The sequence below is a fragment of the Lytechinus pictus genome, chromosome 11, assembly GCF_037042905.1.
Source record: "Lytechinus pictus isolate F3 Inbred chromosome 11, Lp3.0, whole genome shotgun sequence".
NCBI lineage: Eukaryota > Metazoa > Echinodermata > Echinoidea > Temnopleuroida > Toxopneustidae > Lytechinus > Lytechinus pictus.
The window spans coordinates 33,193,915-33,210,581 of record NC_087255.1 but is presented as its reverse complement, the minus strand read 5'-3'; the positions used below and the strand labels follow the sequence as shown (position 1 = coordinate 33,210,581).

The 16,667-nt window shown below is 37.3% G+C and overlaps 1 protein-coding gene across 1 annotated transcript; it reads right to left on the bottom strand.

The window, feature by feature from the left end:
- Window positions 1-572: 572 nt before the first annotated feature.
- On the bottom strand, window positions 573-9,622 carry LOC129271214 (large ribosomal subunit protein eL37A-like). The gene is made up of 4 exons (XM_064106385.1): window positions 9,531-9,622; window positions 4,082-4,217; window positions 1,517-1,601; window positions 573-770 (listed from the first exon to the last, which is right to left on the bottom strand). Exons 1-4 carry the CDS (start codon window positions 9,531-9,533, stop codon window positions 710-712), a joined length of 285 nt encoding a protein of 94 aa, XP_063962455.1. The 5' UTR covers window positions 9,534-9,622; the 3' UTR covers window positions 573-709.
- Window positions 9,623-16,667: the final 7,045 nt, after the last annotated feature.

Here is a 16,667-nt window from a genome sequence, read left to right as displayed (position 1 = left end):
ACAGAAAGTAAAAAAACAAGGAAATACATAAGAAATAAAAAAAACAGTAAAATACATAAGAAATCGGTCTTGGTACCTGAATATTTTTCATTCACAATTGTTAGGAATGCTATAAAGAATATTTTCACCAAAAAATAGCATTCTAGGAGCTTTATTTAGTGAATCAGAGCAAAAAGTTTGATTTCATGAATAAATTAGCATAATTAATTCATATAGAATAAAAATATATGAATTCAGTGAAATTTACCAATGTAACTGCGTAGATTACGTCATTCTCTACCATCATGCAAATTTTCGTTGTGATCGCGCAATCTGCGGCTGAGATCTTAAGGGGGGCCATAATGGCCCCGCCGGGAATGACAAGAATCAAAATACCCCGGGAGATTTAGGGTTAACACGGCCCAAGTCATAAGTTGTATTTTACCATTACCCGTCTGTGATTTTTCATAAGCAACTAGTAGTGATGAAACCACATGCAGATCACCAGCACTCATTTCATAAATTCAACATCACACAAGTTTCCCTTGTACTAGATATGGACAACATATTGACGTATACATGGAAACAATTAATTGGTGATTCTGTGAGGATTTATTCACATCTTACGAAGGGAATAGTTCTTTGAAGAGTCTTTTGCATTTTTTGAGAGAGAGATATTGTCTACTGCTTGCTGTTCTTGGTGATAACCGGTAGTGGGCCATATTAGATCCTAAGATGAAGCTGCTCCTCGGGCTCTGGGTTTGGCTTTGGTGCCTTCACGGAATCCATTGCTGTATGAAAAGGGAAACAGATAGGTTTGAGGCACTAAATCCAAAGAGAGTATTGTACACAATGAACTTGTCATGATGGTTTCAATTTCATATTAAAAAAAATCAAATATTAAAACTAAATCAAGATTTTAAAATTTAAACATACTGATAATATCTTTACAGAGTGAATAAAAACTTATTAAAAATTGTGAAGATGAATTGTGAGCCAACAACTTTTAAACTAAATGAATTTACTGATTCGGTACCTTAAAAACCAGTCTGAACTATACAAACATCGTCGGCTATATACAGCACTGCCCTCCCGTGACAAACGAAAGCAACTCTGTTTTTTTTTTTCACAATTGACTCTTTAATGATTTGGGATATTTTCTGTACATGCTCTACAGGATGTTCAGGAAATGTGAGTCACTAGCCCCTAATCTCTGAAATGTATAGCCGGCTCAAAAGCAAGTAGCTCTATATATTTTTACATAAAACAATAGTACATTTTTCCTCATTTACTATAAAGAAACTCAATCCACAGAGTTGCTTCCTTTTGTCATGGGACGGAAAACAGCCTACTTCAATAGCATCATAACTTTTCCACAGGTACCTATGTAGTATTGCAATAATTCTTACTAATGAACATTACTCCATGCAATAATTCTTACTAATGAACATTACTCCATGCAATAATTGTCACTAATGAACTATCCTGATGTTTATTATTTGTATAGTACTAATGAAAGCATGTAAGTAGAAGTTACCGGAATCTCCTGTTGACTGCCCTGAGATGCCTGATGCGTCCAGTACCAGTAGTCTTTCTGCGCTTAGCTTTCACACTCCAGTTATCTACACAAAACCAACAAAAAATATTTCATTACAAAGATATTTTTTTTTAAACAATCTACTGTTCTAGGCAGTTCGTACTTAAAAAATCAAAATCATCTTTCTAGCTACATAAAAGGGAACCTTGAAGTACATCAGAGACGGAATTGACTTAAGGTTTACGGGAATCAGAACACTTTTTTTCAATAGCGTTCCCATGTTTCACACGCCTCTGCTCTACCTGCTGCTGCTGGGCACTGTCAGGTGAACCTTGATTGTTTGACACTTTTTAACTTGATACCTGAAAGATCCTCTTAAACTTTGAGGTAGATTAATAATACAATCAAAGAAAGGATACTGCTAACCATTCATTCTATCAGAAGTAAATTAAATTTGTCTAAGTACTATTAACAATGTTACTTCACTAATCCCTTTCAGGTATCATTTATAGTGGTGTCCAATTCACCATTATATTCTCACAATTTGGGTTACTTGAAAGAAGTTTGATTGAAAATCTTTAATCTAAAACCAAATTAAATTAGCTTGTAATTGTAGCCAATAAGATAACCATGACATGATTGCAATTAGGCACCTTATCTGAGCTACATCATAGCTTTTCTTGAAAGCAATTATTCCAAATTAATGCCTTAACCCTTGTTAAACTGGGGGGGGGGGGTCAATTTGACCCCCCTCAACAAATTTTGTCACTACGCCATCGTACAAATTTGACTGCGACGCATGGGTATGCATTTCCAAAATTACACAACGTTTTGTAAGTGCATGTCAGACCAGAAATTGCTCAAAAACGTGATTTCGTGTAAAAAGTCAATGCAAATTGTGTTTTTCAACCAAAAATCATAAATGTATGATTATTTTTAGTTTTGTTGGTTTAAATGGATTTATTTTATGCTATTTATGATCGCAAAAGGGTCCTCGACAAAGTTCATCGGGAAAAACAATAAAAAAACAAATGTTTGAAAAACAAAGAAATACATAAGAATTTAAAAAACAATAAAATACATAAGAAATTAATTATGTTTTTGCTATTTTTTTGTAGATATCTGTTAGAAAATTTTTTAGCATTCTACTAGCTATATAAATTGAGTTAAAGGCAAATACATACACAAAAAACCCAATTTATAGCAAATTTCATATGCTTATTTGCATAATTAATAAAAAATATTTTTTAAAAAAAATTGAAAATATTACTATACACTCTTGTAGTTTAAATCCGGCTCTATGTGCTTGCAAATTTTTGCGGCGATTGCGCAATCAGCGGCCGAGATCTGGGGGGGGGGGGGTCAGTATATACTGGTCCGAAATAGCCCAGTTAAGATAGGGTTAACCTTTCCTCTTGAAGAATTTAATAAACAGTTAAATAATTACCGATTTGTTCTTATGACCCCAAAATCTAACCAGGGTTTCGTAACACAAAGGATAGCGATTAATCGTACGCTTGATTTTCACGATTGTTCATTTTAGTCAATGAAATCAATCGTAGAAAAGTGTTCTCTGATCATTGCTAAGCTTTGTGTTACGGGCCCCTGATCGTCATTTCTTAGAAGATGAGACAAACCATCATTTCTACAGCAATATGATTGTACATGTACAATGATATTGCCTTGAAATGTATTGCTTGTACCATCATTTTTCACCATTTTAAAGGTCAGGCCCAGAAAAAAATCAAACAAGCATAGCGCTGAAAATTTCATCAAAGTCGGATGTAAATAAAACAGTTTTGACATTTTAAAGTTTTGAGTATATTTCACAAAACAGTTATGCACAAATTAATGACATGCAAATGAGCGAGTTGATGTTCCTCCCGATTTCTTTTTTTTTTTAAATTATACAATACTTCCATTTTTATAGATTTGACAATAAGGACCAACTTCACTGAAGTTACTGAACCATAAATTGTCAAAACAATGGTAATTCAAGATGTTCCTGGAGGAATACAAAATTGCCTCACAGGACAATGTTAAAATTAAAATATTTCACATTTCATGTAATAAAGAAAAAAATAGTGTGCGAGTGATGTCATCAGTCCCCACATTTGCATGCAGACCAGGGCCCCGTTTCATAAAGGACTTGCAACTGTTGTAACTTTGCCATTATGGCAACTACCATGGAAACCTTGATTCTGATTGGCTGCTGAGCCGTTACCATGGTAGTTGCCATAATGGCCAAGTTACAACAGTTGCAAGTCCTTTATGAAACGGGCCACAGGTTGTGCATATAACTGTTCTGCGAAATTAAGCACAACTTAAAAATGTGATAAATTTCCTGTAAATATTCCCTGACCAATACCAACCCCTGGGCCCCACACCACAAAGGTTAGTGATAAACCGCTAACTGAAATGGCCTATCATTAATCAAGATCACCGTTGCATGCGCATTATGCTCACTAGACTATGAACTAATCAGAATTCTTCTTTCAAATTAATGACTAATCGCTAATCTTTGTGTTAGGAGCCCCATTTGTGTTTTTTATAATAAGTACTTACATTTCCTAATGGTCTTACAAGGGTATGAACAGGCTGCACAGGAACACTTCTGGATGTGCCAGCTACGGCGCCCACACCTCCTACAGAAGGTGTGGGTCTTGTTGTGGCGCTTTCCAAAGCTGGAAGTACCCTTCGTCTGTTAAGCAAAAATAATCGTAAAGATACAGAGTTAGATGACAAAAAGCTAACTAGCATTTAGGAGGATATCTGTCAGCTTATACAGTTTATTCAGACACTATTTATGTACTACTGCAGGGGCTTCAGCCCCCCCCCCCCACTTTTTTCCAAAACCGTGTACAAAAACGCAAAAATGACCATACAATTGTGATTTTTTGCATGGTCAGCCCCCCCCCCCCACTTTTGGCTCAGCCCCCCCCCCCCCCACTTTGAAAACCGTTCCGCGGCCCCTGTACTGTATAGGTAAGTTCCTATGGTCCAATTTACAAAATTCATTTTTTTTTAAAATAATTGTGCAATTGTTTGTTGCTTAGAATAAAATATACGTTGATCTATCAGTGTTGCAATCTTCAGTGTAGTCATTCTTCAACTTTCTAAATTATTTAGATTTATGTCAATTTACCAGATTGATGTAAGTTGGATCCACCGTGATATATGGTGACAACCTCAATTTTAAAGACTCATAAAATCATTGATATTGTTTGCTGCAACTAGACCTTGATCTACTTTTAATTTTTTTTATAGCTAAAATGAAGCAATTTTCAGTAAAAGAGTTGACATTTGGTCAGTGATGGTCACCAGTCCATTTATTCACTGCTCATTTTGTCAGTGCTGAATAGTAGCCTATGGATATATAATACTAATTGTAGGCCTAATATCAATTATCACTGATTATCAAAAAAAAATATATATTTTTTTGTCATCCTGGACCTGGAGAGCGTTTCATGAAAGGACTTGTCGGACGTTTTATCCGACAATTCCCATTTTATCCGACAGTTACCATAGGAACAGTGCCTCTCAGCCAATCAAAATCACAGAAAGATGTCAGATCTGACAACTTGTCGGATGAAAATATTGATGAAACACTCCCCTGAACTAAAAATAAGAAAAAAATGTGATTTATAACATCAATACCATGAAGGATCAATCCCATTCATTCACTGCACGGTTGCTCATCATTCTAACTCTAGCAATCGACCAACTACGATAGAGATAGGTAGATCTACTAGTACTGTGGTAAGTATGGTGGCCTGTTAAACCTATTTTTTCCCATAATGCTTTTCAAATCTTTTCTTAAGGTGACAGGTGCCCTATTACCGTGCGGAAACGACTACGGGTATATAATCAAGCATAGGATTCTTACTAAGTACCTGTACCCCAACAAACTATATATTTTTGGAAAGCTTATGAGCTGATCTACACAAAAATTTGCACTGTGGCATATTAGCTTTATGCATAAGCAAAATATGGTCATTCAAAGTCATGACTTTAAAAATCATGATTTTTCTCTATATGAACTTTCTATGGTTATAACTTCACAACATAGAGTGTAATTTAAGTTTTGATGGATTAATTCAATTCTCTGACTTCTTTGTGATGAATTTAAGATGGCTTTAAGAAATATTCAGAGTAGAATTGTAAAAATTATGGATTAAACAAGCAGTCAGATAATGAGAAATTCAGAAAGGACTTTTATACACAACTCCACCTGTGGGGGTACCATGCACAAAAACTATCATTATTTTGTTGTACTCTTCAAGATACACAATTCTACAAAATTTCATGCAAATCCAATGATTAGAACTCGAGTTATTACATTTTTCATTAAAAAAACCTCAATTTTGTATAATATCACGATAAAGAAAGGGCTATAATACTAATAATAACGGACATTTGTAACGCGCCATGTCTGTCACATAGTGTATGTAACTTGTAGTTGCTGCCATATTGTGCAATACAGTAGCTCTCCCTATTTGGCCAACAGAGGGTGGTAGTCCACTTTGCTACATGGAATATCTGGGGCTTCAGCCAAAAAAAATCTGGGGATTTTCTGATTTTTTTTAAGGCAGTATCAAAGGTTTTGGGGACAGAGTTAATAACTTCCGGTGTGTAAAATACTACTTCCGGTTTGAGAATTTTATGAAAATATGTTTTAACCCCCCTCTTATTAAAAAAAGAGGTAGAATATTGAGATAAAACAAGTTGCATGATGAAGTACACACATGAAACTAGAAAACGAGACCAAAAAAATAAAATCATTAAAAAAAAAAAAAATTAGGGCACCTGTCACCTTAAACGATGCTACTGCAAGTGCAAACAAAAAGGGGTTTGGATGAAAGTTCCCCCTGAATCCACGATTGTACCTTCGATCCGCCCCTCACTCCTAAAGCATCGTTCAGGAAAATAAAGCAATTCGGAAATATAAAGGTAAAAGCAAACCACAATATTTTTCGCTAAGCCTGGATCTATCAACATTGCAGTTGGTTGATTGGTTCTACTCCAATGAGCAACCGGGCAGACCAAGAAGAGGAATGATCTGACGATGGTAGAATCAATAGGAATGTTGTTTATGGACACTGATTCTATTTTATTTTGTTTTTTAATAAACTTATAGCCCTGCCCCTAGCTAAGCTAAGCTAGCTAGGACAGGGCCTGGATTATGAAAACAGCATGCATGAACTCAGTGGCGAATCCAAGGTGACAGGAAGCACATCCATCCTGTGTCCCCCCCCCCCCCCCCCCTTTGAGAGTCATAGTCAATATTTTATATGGAATATGCCATTCACACACACACACAAGTGCTGATATTTTTTTCTTCCAATTTTGCTTGTCAAATTGTACATTTGAAAAAATTACCAGTACCAGTACCGGCCCCGCTCTCGCTTATTTCTTCAATTCCGACCTCTATGTCAGGATGGTGTTCAGTCTGTGATGGATGACATGAGCTTTTGTCTATTTCAATATTTCTATATTCAATATTTCTCAATATTTTCCAAGCATGCAGTTTCCAAGAGAATTATTATGATGAAAGAGTGGAAGGGCTTATTGTTTACGTCACGATTGTTACAGTACCTTCATTTTTTAATGAAACCTTTTTTTGTTTTGCAAACATGTCAACGTTTCCTGGGAAAGTGTACCCCCCCCCTCCCCCCCTTGGAAAATCCTGAATCCGCCCCCTGCATGAACATGTAATTTTTCTTAAAATCATGAATCTGAACTAGATCTAGCACTTTAATTTGTTTTGTTACACTTAGAATCTAACGTTACAAAGTACGTAGCAAGCACACACACCCTCCCTCAGTCCTCACAAGAGAGAAGAGGTGGTAATCTTGGCGCTAATGCAGTTTCGCACTAGATCTGACTTCAAGCAAATTTTCCCACCAGAAATTGTTCGCAAATGTCATGGCATGCCTCTCAGTCACATGACTATGCCCACACTTTTCCAAATATCGCGATCAGGAACGGCTGTATTTCGGCTTTGATCTCGACGGAATCGTTTGGAGTTTCACCATACCATATTGATATGCACTGAAGACCAAAATCATGCTAACGGGTGAGCTACCATCGGCAAATCTTTTGATCACTGAAGGCCTAACTTCAGGTTCAGTCCATATCAAAATTGCGGCAAAGCCAAGCGAAGCAATGTCCTAGTCCAAACAATGACATCAAGATCAAAGCTAAAAATGTGAAATAGTTAATAGATCTAGAAATCTAAAGTTAGATAGGCTACTTTATCAGTAGAGGTGCACGGCCAATATGGGAGACTCTCTCCAATATCTGTGGGAGACAATCTCCCATATTGGAGACTTGCTTTGCAAAAGAACAAAAGAAACACCAACAAAAGCACAATTTTTACCACCCAAAATTTTGTCTCACTGAGGTCAGAACTAAGCCCGTTTGTTTTGTGTGTGGATGACAACAAAAATCCTTATCAAAACAAAAGTAGAAGGTGAATTTTTAAAGTAGACGGTGAAAAGGGGTAATTTTTCATGAGGAATCTGCTTATCACATTTTTATTTGCCGCCAAGTTAATCCTTTTGCAGCAAATGTAAACAAATGAAATTGGTCTCCCAATTATTAAGCTGGATACTGTCTCGTATTAGAAATTGGAGACCCAAATTCTTTACAAAACTCTCTAATAATCGGAGATAATCTCTCTCATGGGAGACAGTCTCCCATATTGCCGTGCACCTGTACTGTACTGACTGTTTATGCTCTACAGCCGTTCCAGATATTTGGTAACCCAGGGCCAAATACACGGTGAGCCCCTTCGCGGGCGGGAGCTCACCGTGTATTTGGCCATAGTCACGGGACTAGGGTAATTTATAGTCAAAATATCTATCAAATTGAATTGTGAAAACAGAAATTATGCACTTACCACGATTATGGATGAAGGTGAAGGTCTAAGAACTCTAACGTGTGGCAGTATTCTTACATCGAGGCACAGACTGGAACCTCAAAAAACGAAAAGTTCTGTCGCGGTAGCTCTCCTTTCAGAATTCATAGCAAAATGGCCGTTCGAGACCGGTACCGAGGGTGTAGGGCGCATGTGCGAATTTGACAAAGTCCATATGCGCTAGTGCTATAGCCTCGGTCTCGATCGGCCATTTTGTTTTGAATTCTGAAAGGAGAGCTACCAACAGAACTTTACATTTTTGACTTTGAGGTTCCAGTCTGTGCCTCGAAGGCTCGATGTCAGGAAGACAGGATACTGCCACACGTTAAACCTTCATCCATATAATCGTGGTAAGTGCATAATTTCTGTTTTCACAATTCAGTTTGATAGATATTTTGACCAAACCTACCCTAACGTTAGTCCTGTGACTATGGCCAATTGGCAATTACACGGTGAGCCCCTGAGCTCCCACCCGCTTCGCGGGCGGGAGCTCCCTGGGTTAGATATTTGGGAAATTGGTGGGCGTATTCATTGACCTCGAGATGTGACTGAGAGACTTGCCCTTGCCATGACATTTGCAAAAGATTTCTGGTGTCGAAATTTGCTCGAAATCGACCGGTGCGAAACAGCAGTCATTAGCGCCGCAGTCAAGCATCGGTCTCATCGACCTCCGAACATCATTCATACATGTCACTGGTCTGGGTGATTGTACCGAGGATTTTTGTCAATAACATGAAAAGGCATTAATTAACATGGTTAATAACATTTTCGCAGTTGCAGGCTGATGACTACAAACCACGCATGCAAGTTAAGATTACGAATCATATTCAATTAAATATGCCCTCGTAGTCGTACTGTTTGATAAACCCATTGTTTTTAGGTTCACGTAAACGAGCCACATCGTCGACGTGATTCATGAACACTACGGCCATCAAATGACACTTTTCCTTCCAACAAATAAGGAAACTACTTAAACAAAATAATCGTATTATAAAACTGATAACACATTAATGTATACAAGGTTGTAAATACTTATAAATAATGATGGATTTTCTTAGATTACATAGATTCTTTGGGAATTTCAGGATCACTGACCATCTTTGTAAAGCAGCAGACTGTAAGAGGTCGACCAAGAGATGGCGCACAAGGGGTTTCGTTGACTGAACGTCGTCGCGTCTTGTGGAAACAGTGCAAGCAGTACAAGTGGCCGAGGTCTTATAATAAGCAACCAGGGAACCGACGGCTTAAGGTCCTCTCCGAGCTAGGGAACTAGTCATGGGCCGAGTGGTCTAAGGCGCCTGAATGGACAAATGAAAGTTCGTTTCATGATTCCAAAAGTGCTTATTAAAACGTCAACATGATCAAGTTCACATAGCTGGGGTTATATTGCCTGGGTGCTGGTTTTAATTTGACAGCCCCCCCTCCCCCCCCAAAAAAAAAAAAAAAGTTCTCAGTAAAAAAAAGAAGGTAATATTGATTTAATTTCTGCTATTTATGATGATAATAATAATGATAATGATCATCATAATAAATAATAATAACAATACATTTAATAATAATAACAATAATTATTATTATTATTTCATTATTATTATGAATTTTAAAAGACATTTTGACTTAAAAACATTTTCACACGTTTTTGTATAAAGAACAAACTTAGATTGAACATTTGCTAGTAGGTCCATGGATTGGTGTGTTTCTCAAAAACATAGAGCGATTGCAAAGCGCGCGCTGAAATTTTTGGTATTAGTACTGACCCGAAAGTGAAATTTTAAGCACCGTGGTCCAACATCAACATAAAGGAGATTTGTGGAGAGAATATTGATCTCACTAAATATTATTTTGATGCAAGCCCAAAGCGAGAGCTGAAATTTTGGTTGAGATTTAGACTTTAAACCAGGACATTCTTATCACTCTCGGTACAGAAGCGCGAGCTGAGAACTTTTGATGTTTTGACTTGAAAACTTATATTTTCACATTTTTGTATATATAAAGAACAAACTCAGATATGCATATGCAATTTAACAATCTGTGTATCTCAATGCGAGCGCGGAGCGCGAGTGGAAATTTTTGATATTCCGAGGGAAATTTAGGCAACATTTTCACTATATGTATATGAAACGAGCGCGAAGTGCGAGCTGATTTTTTTCAGATTTAGACTTTAAACCGGAACATTACTGTCGGTACAGAAGCGCGAACAGAGAACTTTTCATATTTTGACTTGAAAATTTATCATTTTCACACGTTTTTTATATCAAGAATAAAGGCTCATGCATATATTCAATTCTTTTTTTCTTTTCCTTTTTTTTCTCTTTCTCTTCTTTCCCTTTTTGTTTCCTCTTTCTACCTTCTTTTTTTTTCGCTCCTTTTTTTCATTTTTCCCGACGGCAGCGCTGATTTACCGACGATATCCAAAATAGTGGGGGTGTCGCACCCCACCCCCCTTTAGCGACGGCCCTGGGTATGAATCTCATTGAACAGACAATGCGAGCTAGAAGCTAGCCTTGGCTATGGGAAGTGGGGGGGGGGGGGGGGGAGACCAACATTTTGTGTTGAGACCTTTTTTTTTTTGCTTGCTTGTCAAATTTGTCTAAAGTGACCTTTATTATCTCATGGTCTATGCTTAACTAGCAACCCCCCCTTTTTTTTGCTTTTCACTTCCTTTGGAGCAAAACGACCTTCATTTTTTAGTGATCCTCCCTTTGTTTTTTGCCTGTTAAATTTACTTAAGCGCCCCCTGCCAAAAAAAAATCGTTCCCGGGGCCCTGCGGGAAGCACGAGAGAAATTTTCAAGTTCAAGTTTAAGTTCAAAATAATCTTTCCCTCACCTTATTTTTATTTACCGTGTATTCCTCTCTTCCTCTCATTTTTCCTTTTCTTTTTTCCCTCCTCTCTCTCTCTCTTCCATTCTTAAAAAAAATTCTTTCCCCCTTTTTTGCACCGCCAATAGTGGGGGCGGCAGCTTCAGCCCCTTTGGATCCGCCTATGAAAAAATTCCTGTAAAAAACCCAAGATATCAGGGCAAAGTTTCTGCATGCAGATTACCCGGGGCTGATTAAAATAGTAAACTGACTAATAACATAGAGCATCTATTTTTGGTGGTGTTTATTTCCCGCTTTCATAGTTATTTCTGCATTCTGCATTCTGCATTCCCTATCCACGTTTGATATATTCCTATTATTTTGTGCAATAAAAGATAGTCTCTTTTATTGCACTATACAGTCTGGTTTTCTATATCCCCTTTCCTTTCGAGGCCTCCATCACTTTCAAGCTCCAAGCTTAAGATGGAGGTCTCCCACATTTCTATATATATATGTTCAGTAATTAAAGAAAATGTATTTATAGACATAATTTCACAGTACAGTTGATATTTTATAATGATTTATGTGCATTATTCATTATGTTTAAAAAAATATTTGCCTTTTATGTAATATTGAAAAAAATATTATACTTGTATATTCTTTGTTTTTGTTTTGAAATGTGGAAATAAAATAAATAAAATCAATCAAATCAAATCAATATTTTTGTTTTATTCGGGGAAGTTTAGGGTATTCTGCAGAGAAGCCAGAGATCGAGGAATTATGTCCATTTGAAAGCCCCGCCCCCCCCCCCCGCCCTCGCGATAATTTTTTTAACCAATTACGAAAAACGGCAAGCCTGATGTCAACCCCCCCCCCTTATATACAATAATTAATTCTGACATTCGCATGAAGTGACCCAGAGAAGTGACAAGATAAATAAAGAAAAGATAGCAAAATCGAAAACAACAGGAAACAGGATTGTTTTGCAAGGTAATCGGAAATCAATATTGATTCGATAGGGTGTGTGTGGGTGACTTTGCGTGAGAGAGAAAGAGAGAGAGAGAGAGGGGATGATCTAGTGACGGAATGAGGGGGAGAGAGAGGGAGGTGAGGATGGAGATAATTTTTCTTCAAAAACATGGAAATATCAATTACACATTAAGTTGCAATCGAACAAAGGGCAAAGCGAGTGAACATACCCCATAATGGGATGGAACTGTAACCCTTTTCTACAAAAGACACGCCCCTGTGGTAGTTAATGCTTAGTTCAGAAAGTCATCAACTGGAAAATTTCATTGAATTGGCGTCGATATAAAAACTTCCGGATTTTTTTTAATCGAGTTAAAATGAATCCATTACAAGCTCCCATACAAATATTAAAGAGATAATGCAAATATGCACATAAAACAAGCCATGACCTCCAAAACGACTTACACTAAACAGCAACACACAGGGGCGTAAAGGGTAGGTGACCGGGGGGGGGGGAGAGTCAAAAATTTCCTGGTCATATCAAGGCATACATTTTGAGGGGGCTAGATATGGCGTACCGGGCAAAGTTCTTGTAACAAAAATAAAATTGGAACGAGCGAGCGAGCAAAAATTTCGACATTTTTTATTACAAAAATCCAAGTTTGTGATAGATTTTTATATGATATTCTGAAAATAATATAACTCTTCATTTTCTCTTTTTTATGATGGTGCGCGAGAATTAGGGCGTAGCTCAATGCGGCAGTAGCGTGTTGAGTGAGTTCCAAGCGAGAGAAAAAAATCACCTTTTCTTGAGAATCTAACTTTGAGATAGATTTTCACATGATATTCAGAAAATAACATAGCTTACACTTTTCCTTTGCTTTTTTTTTCTTTCATCCTTTCTTTCTTTGCGGTTGTAGAACTTTTGGGGACCATAGCCCTATAATCCTTCCATCTATATGCCATTGCTATGCGGGTGGGGTCCGGGGCGGAACTCCGGAACCTCTTGATATTAGAGCCATTTTAAACCTCACGGATTGCCGCTATTTTTAATCAAATTGTGCGTAGGCACAACATTAAATACATTAAATAAAGCTTTTGACAACACAGTTGCGTAATAAACCAATTATTTTGAGGGGGCACAACATAATACAAATGTTGGAAACAGTGGCGTAACTACGGGGGGGCATGGGGGGGGGCACGTGCCCCCCCCCCCCCCCCCCCCCATCGGCTGACCCCCAAAAAAAAAAAAAAAAAAAACGGGGAAAAGGAGAAAAAGAGGGAGAAAGAAAGAGAAACGTAGTGGGAAAAAAGACATTATTGTTCATTATAATGTTATATTATTTCATAATAATATGGTATGTTATATTACATAAGAAACATTTTTCATAACTTAATGAAACATAATTTGCTCAGGGCCTATGTTTTCATTGCAGCTCCTGAAGCTCGCATTGTCTGTTTACCGAGATATATAACCCTGATAAAAACTAAAACCTCCCGTTTTCAAGTCAATATATACCAAACTGCCAAATATATTTCCTCGCACTTCGAGTTATTGTTTTATGTACAATAGTATGCTTCTTTTTCATGACTAAAGTGATTGCCCCATTTTAAGGTCTTAATATAAAACATTTCCTGTCCGTGCTTACGTTAGCAGTAGCGGATTGGTGAAATATGTCTGCTCTCAATGAATTCCTAGAATCAGTCCTTAAAATGTTCCTTTTTCTGATCTGAATATCAAAAATTTTCACCTCGCGCTTCGCGCTCGCACCGTTTGGTTAGTGAACTACGTATGGTCTTCGTGAATTCCTACAAACAAGCCTTAAAATGCCCCTCTTCAGGTCTGAATTTCCTAAATTTTCAGCTCGCGCTTCGCGCTCGCAAGATTTGATTAGTGAGATGGGTATGTTAATCATGATTACAAGTGCTTTATGTGCATATGTTTAGATGTAATTCTAACAAAATCAGCAAGCGCTTATTGGCACTCGCATTAGATGACTATGGTGAGATGTGTATACTCTTAACGGATTCCTAAAATATAGTCCTTAAAATCTTCCTGTTTGGGGTCAATATTTACAAAAATTTCAGCTCGCGCTTCACGCTCGCATTATTTAGCGAGACAGGTACGTATCATGATTACAAAAGAATTTTATAATGTCCTTTTTTAGGTCTGAATATCAAAAATTTTAAGCTCGCGCTTCGCGCTCGCATTATTTGACCAGTGAGATACATATCCGTTTAATGGCACTGTCCTTAAAATGTCTCTATTAGGTCAGTATACCTGGCAACTGGGCGCGCTGCGCTCACTAAGTGACTCAAAATGTTTGCTCGTGCCCCCCCAATGCCGCGACCCACGGTACGCCACTGGTTGGAAAATGAAAAAAAAAGTCGCCAGCGAACAAAGCCAGCGAGAAAAAAATTGCCCTTTTTAAAATTGAAATTCTAATTTTTACATTATATTCAGGAAATAATATATCATATTTCATTGTTTTCCTTTATTTCGTTGCTTTCCTTGTTTTTTTTTCCCTTAATTGGCTAGCTGAGGAACACCCCCCATCCCCTGTACCTACCCCAGTGCTTCAACGTTAAGCTTAATGCTGGAACGATCAATACATGGGGTCCGTAATACAGCCATTTGAAAATGTTACAGATGAAGAGACCACACTGCAAGGGAACTGGGGCAGAGCCCCGGTAGCATTAAATACAATTTTATGAAAATCTGATCACAAATAGTTAAGTTATTCTAAAGTTTAGCAATATTTTATGACAATGGTGATATGCATGTCGTCATGAATATTTAATAGGGGGGTTGACATGTGCGGAAATCTGTCCCCAAAGGTAGGGGGACCAGGGCCTGGAAAATCTGACAAGCAAAAAAAAGGGAAAAAAAAGGTTTTTCACCCAAAATGTAAGCTCATTTAGTCCAAAAGGTATCATTTCGATTGTGAAGTGATGTATTTTTCTCCATGAAAGACCAACAATAGTAGGGGGACATTTGATATTGTGTCCCCCTACTATTTTTGGTAGGGGGGACACGTCCCCCTGTCCCCTCTGGGATTTCCACCCATGTGGGTTGAAGATGTCACATCCCCACTATCCTATTTCTTGTGTTATTACATGGAATCAAAATTGTTTCATTTTTTCATACCAGTGTGAATGATATGTCTACCTTGTAATGAAATAAGTTGCAGCAAAGAATATCTAATAGACTAAATCAGTTGTCAATTCAACTGTTTTGGGGTCTTGAAGGAAAAATATTAAATAAACCTAATTTTATATAATAAGATACAAAAGAACAAGTGCGGATATGACATCATCAGTTTGCTCATTGAATATTAATGAAGACATGCTTAAAACTGTTTAACCGGAATAATGCTAATCTTTAAAATGCAATAACTTTGATATTCCTTGTCGGATTTTGATCGAACTTTATTCTTATGTTCGTCTGATTTCTCTTTATCTGTTCAAACCATATTACATTCAGTGAGGAGTTTCAGTTCAGAATATCAAAAAATTTCTGCTCGCGCTTCGCGCTCACATTATTAACATAAGAATATATCCAATTTCCCTTTTTTCTTGATTTACAAAACATGAATAGAATGTCCCTATTATAGGTCTGAAATCTCAATTTTGTTTTCACTCGCGCTTTGCGCTCGCATCAATTGTATAGTTATATACCTATCCTGTTCATGATTAGAAAAGCGCTTAAGATGTCCTGTTTTTAGGTCTGAAATCTCATTTTTATTTCGGCTCGCGCTCGCATCAATTGTTAGTTATATACCTATCCTGTTCATGATTAGAAAAGTGCTTACTAGATGTCCTGTTTTTAGGTCTGAAATCTCATTTATATTTCCGCTCGCGCTTTGCGCTCGCATCAATTTTATAGTTATATACCTATCCTCTTCATTATTGCAAAAAGTGCTTAGATTGTCCCAGTATATAGGTCGGAATGTCAAATTTTTCAGCTCGCGCTTCGCGCTCGCATTATTTGATTGTTGATATATGTATCGTCTTAATGGGTAACTGCAAACAGCCCTGGTGGGTGTTTCATAAAGCTGTTCGTAAGATAAGAGCAACTTTAAGAACGACTGATGATCCTTTCTTTTGGTAAATGGTACACCATTGGCGATGGTTTAGCGCATAAGAAAGGTTCACCAGTCGTTCTTAAAGTCGCTCTTAACTTACGAACAGCTTTATGAAACACCCACCTGATAACACTTCCCTTTCGATCAGACCAGAGCGTATATAAAAGATATGCGGCTCGCACTGATCACGTTCGCGGTTATTATTTGCTACATACGCATCTTGTTCAGGACCACAAACATTGCTCGAAATTTTCAATTTTTCAGGACAAAATACATGAAATTCCCCCCCCCCCTCCAAAAAAAAAAAAATAGCTCGCGCTTCGCGCTCGATTTATCTAATTATATATCTATGTTCTTTTATAAGAAGAAAGCTAAGA

What these genes read in the sequence shown, in the direction of transcription:
- LOC129271214 (XM_064106385.1), bottom strand. An exon ending in TTGTAAGACCATTAGGAAAT is followed by an intron (nt 1,602 to 4,081) that starts GTAAGTACTTAT and finishes GGTTTTGTGTAG; the next exon opens with ATAACTGGAGTGTGAAAGCT. An exon ending in GCAGTCAACAGGAGATTCCG is followed by an intron (nt 771 to 1,516) that starts GTAACTTCTACT and finishes CTTTTCATACAG; the next exon opens with CAATGGATTCCGTGAAGGCA.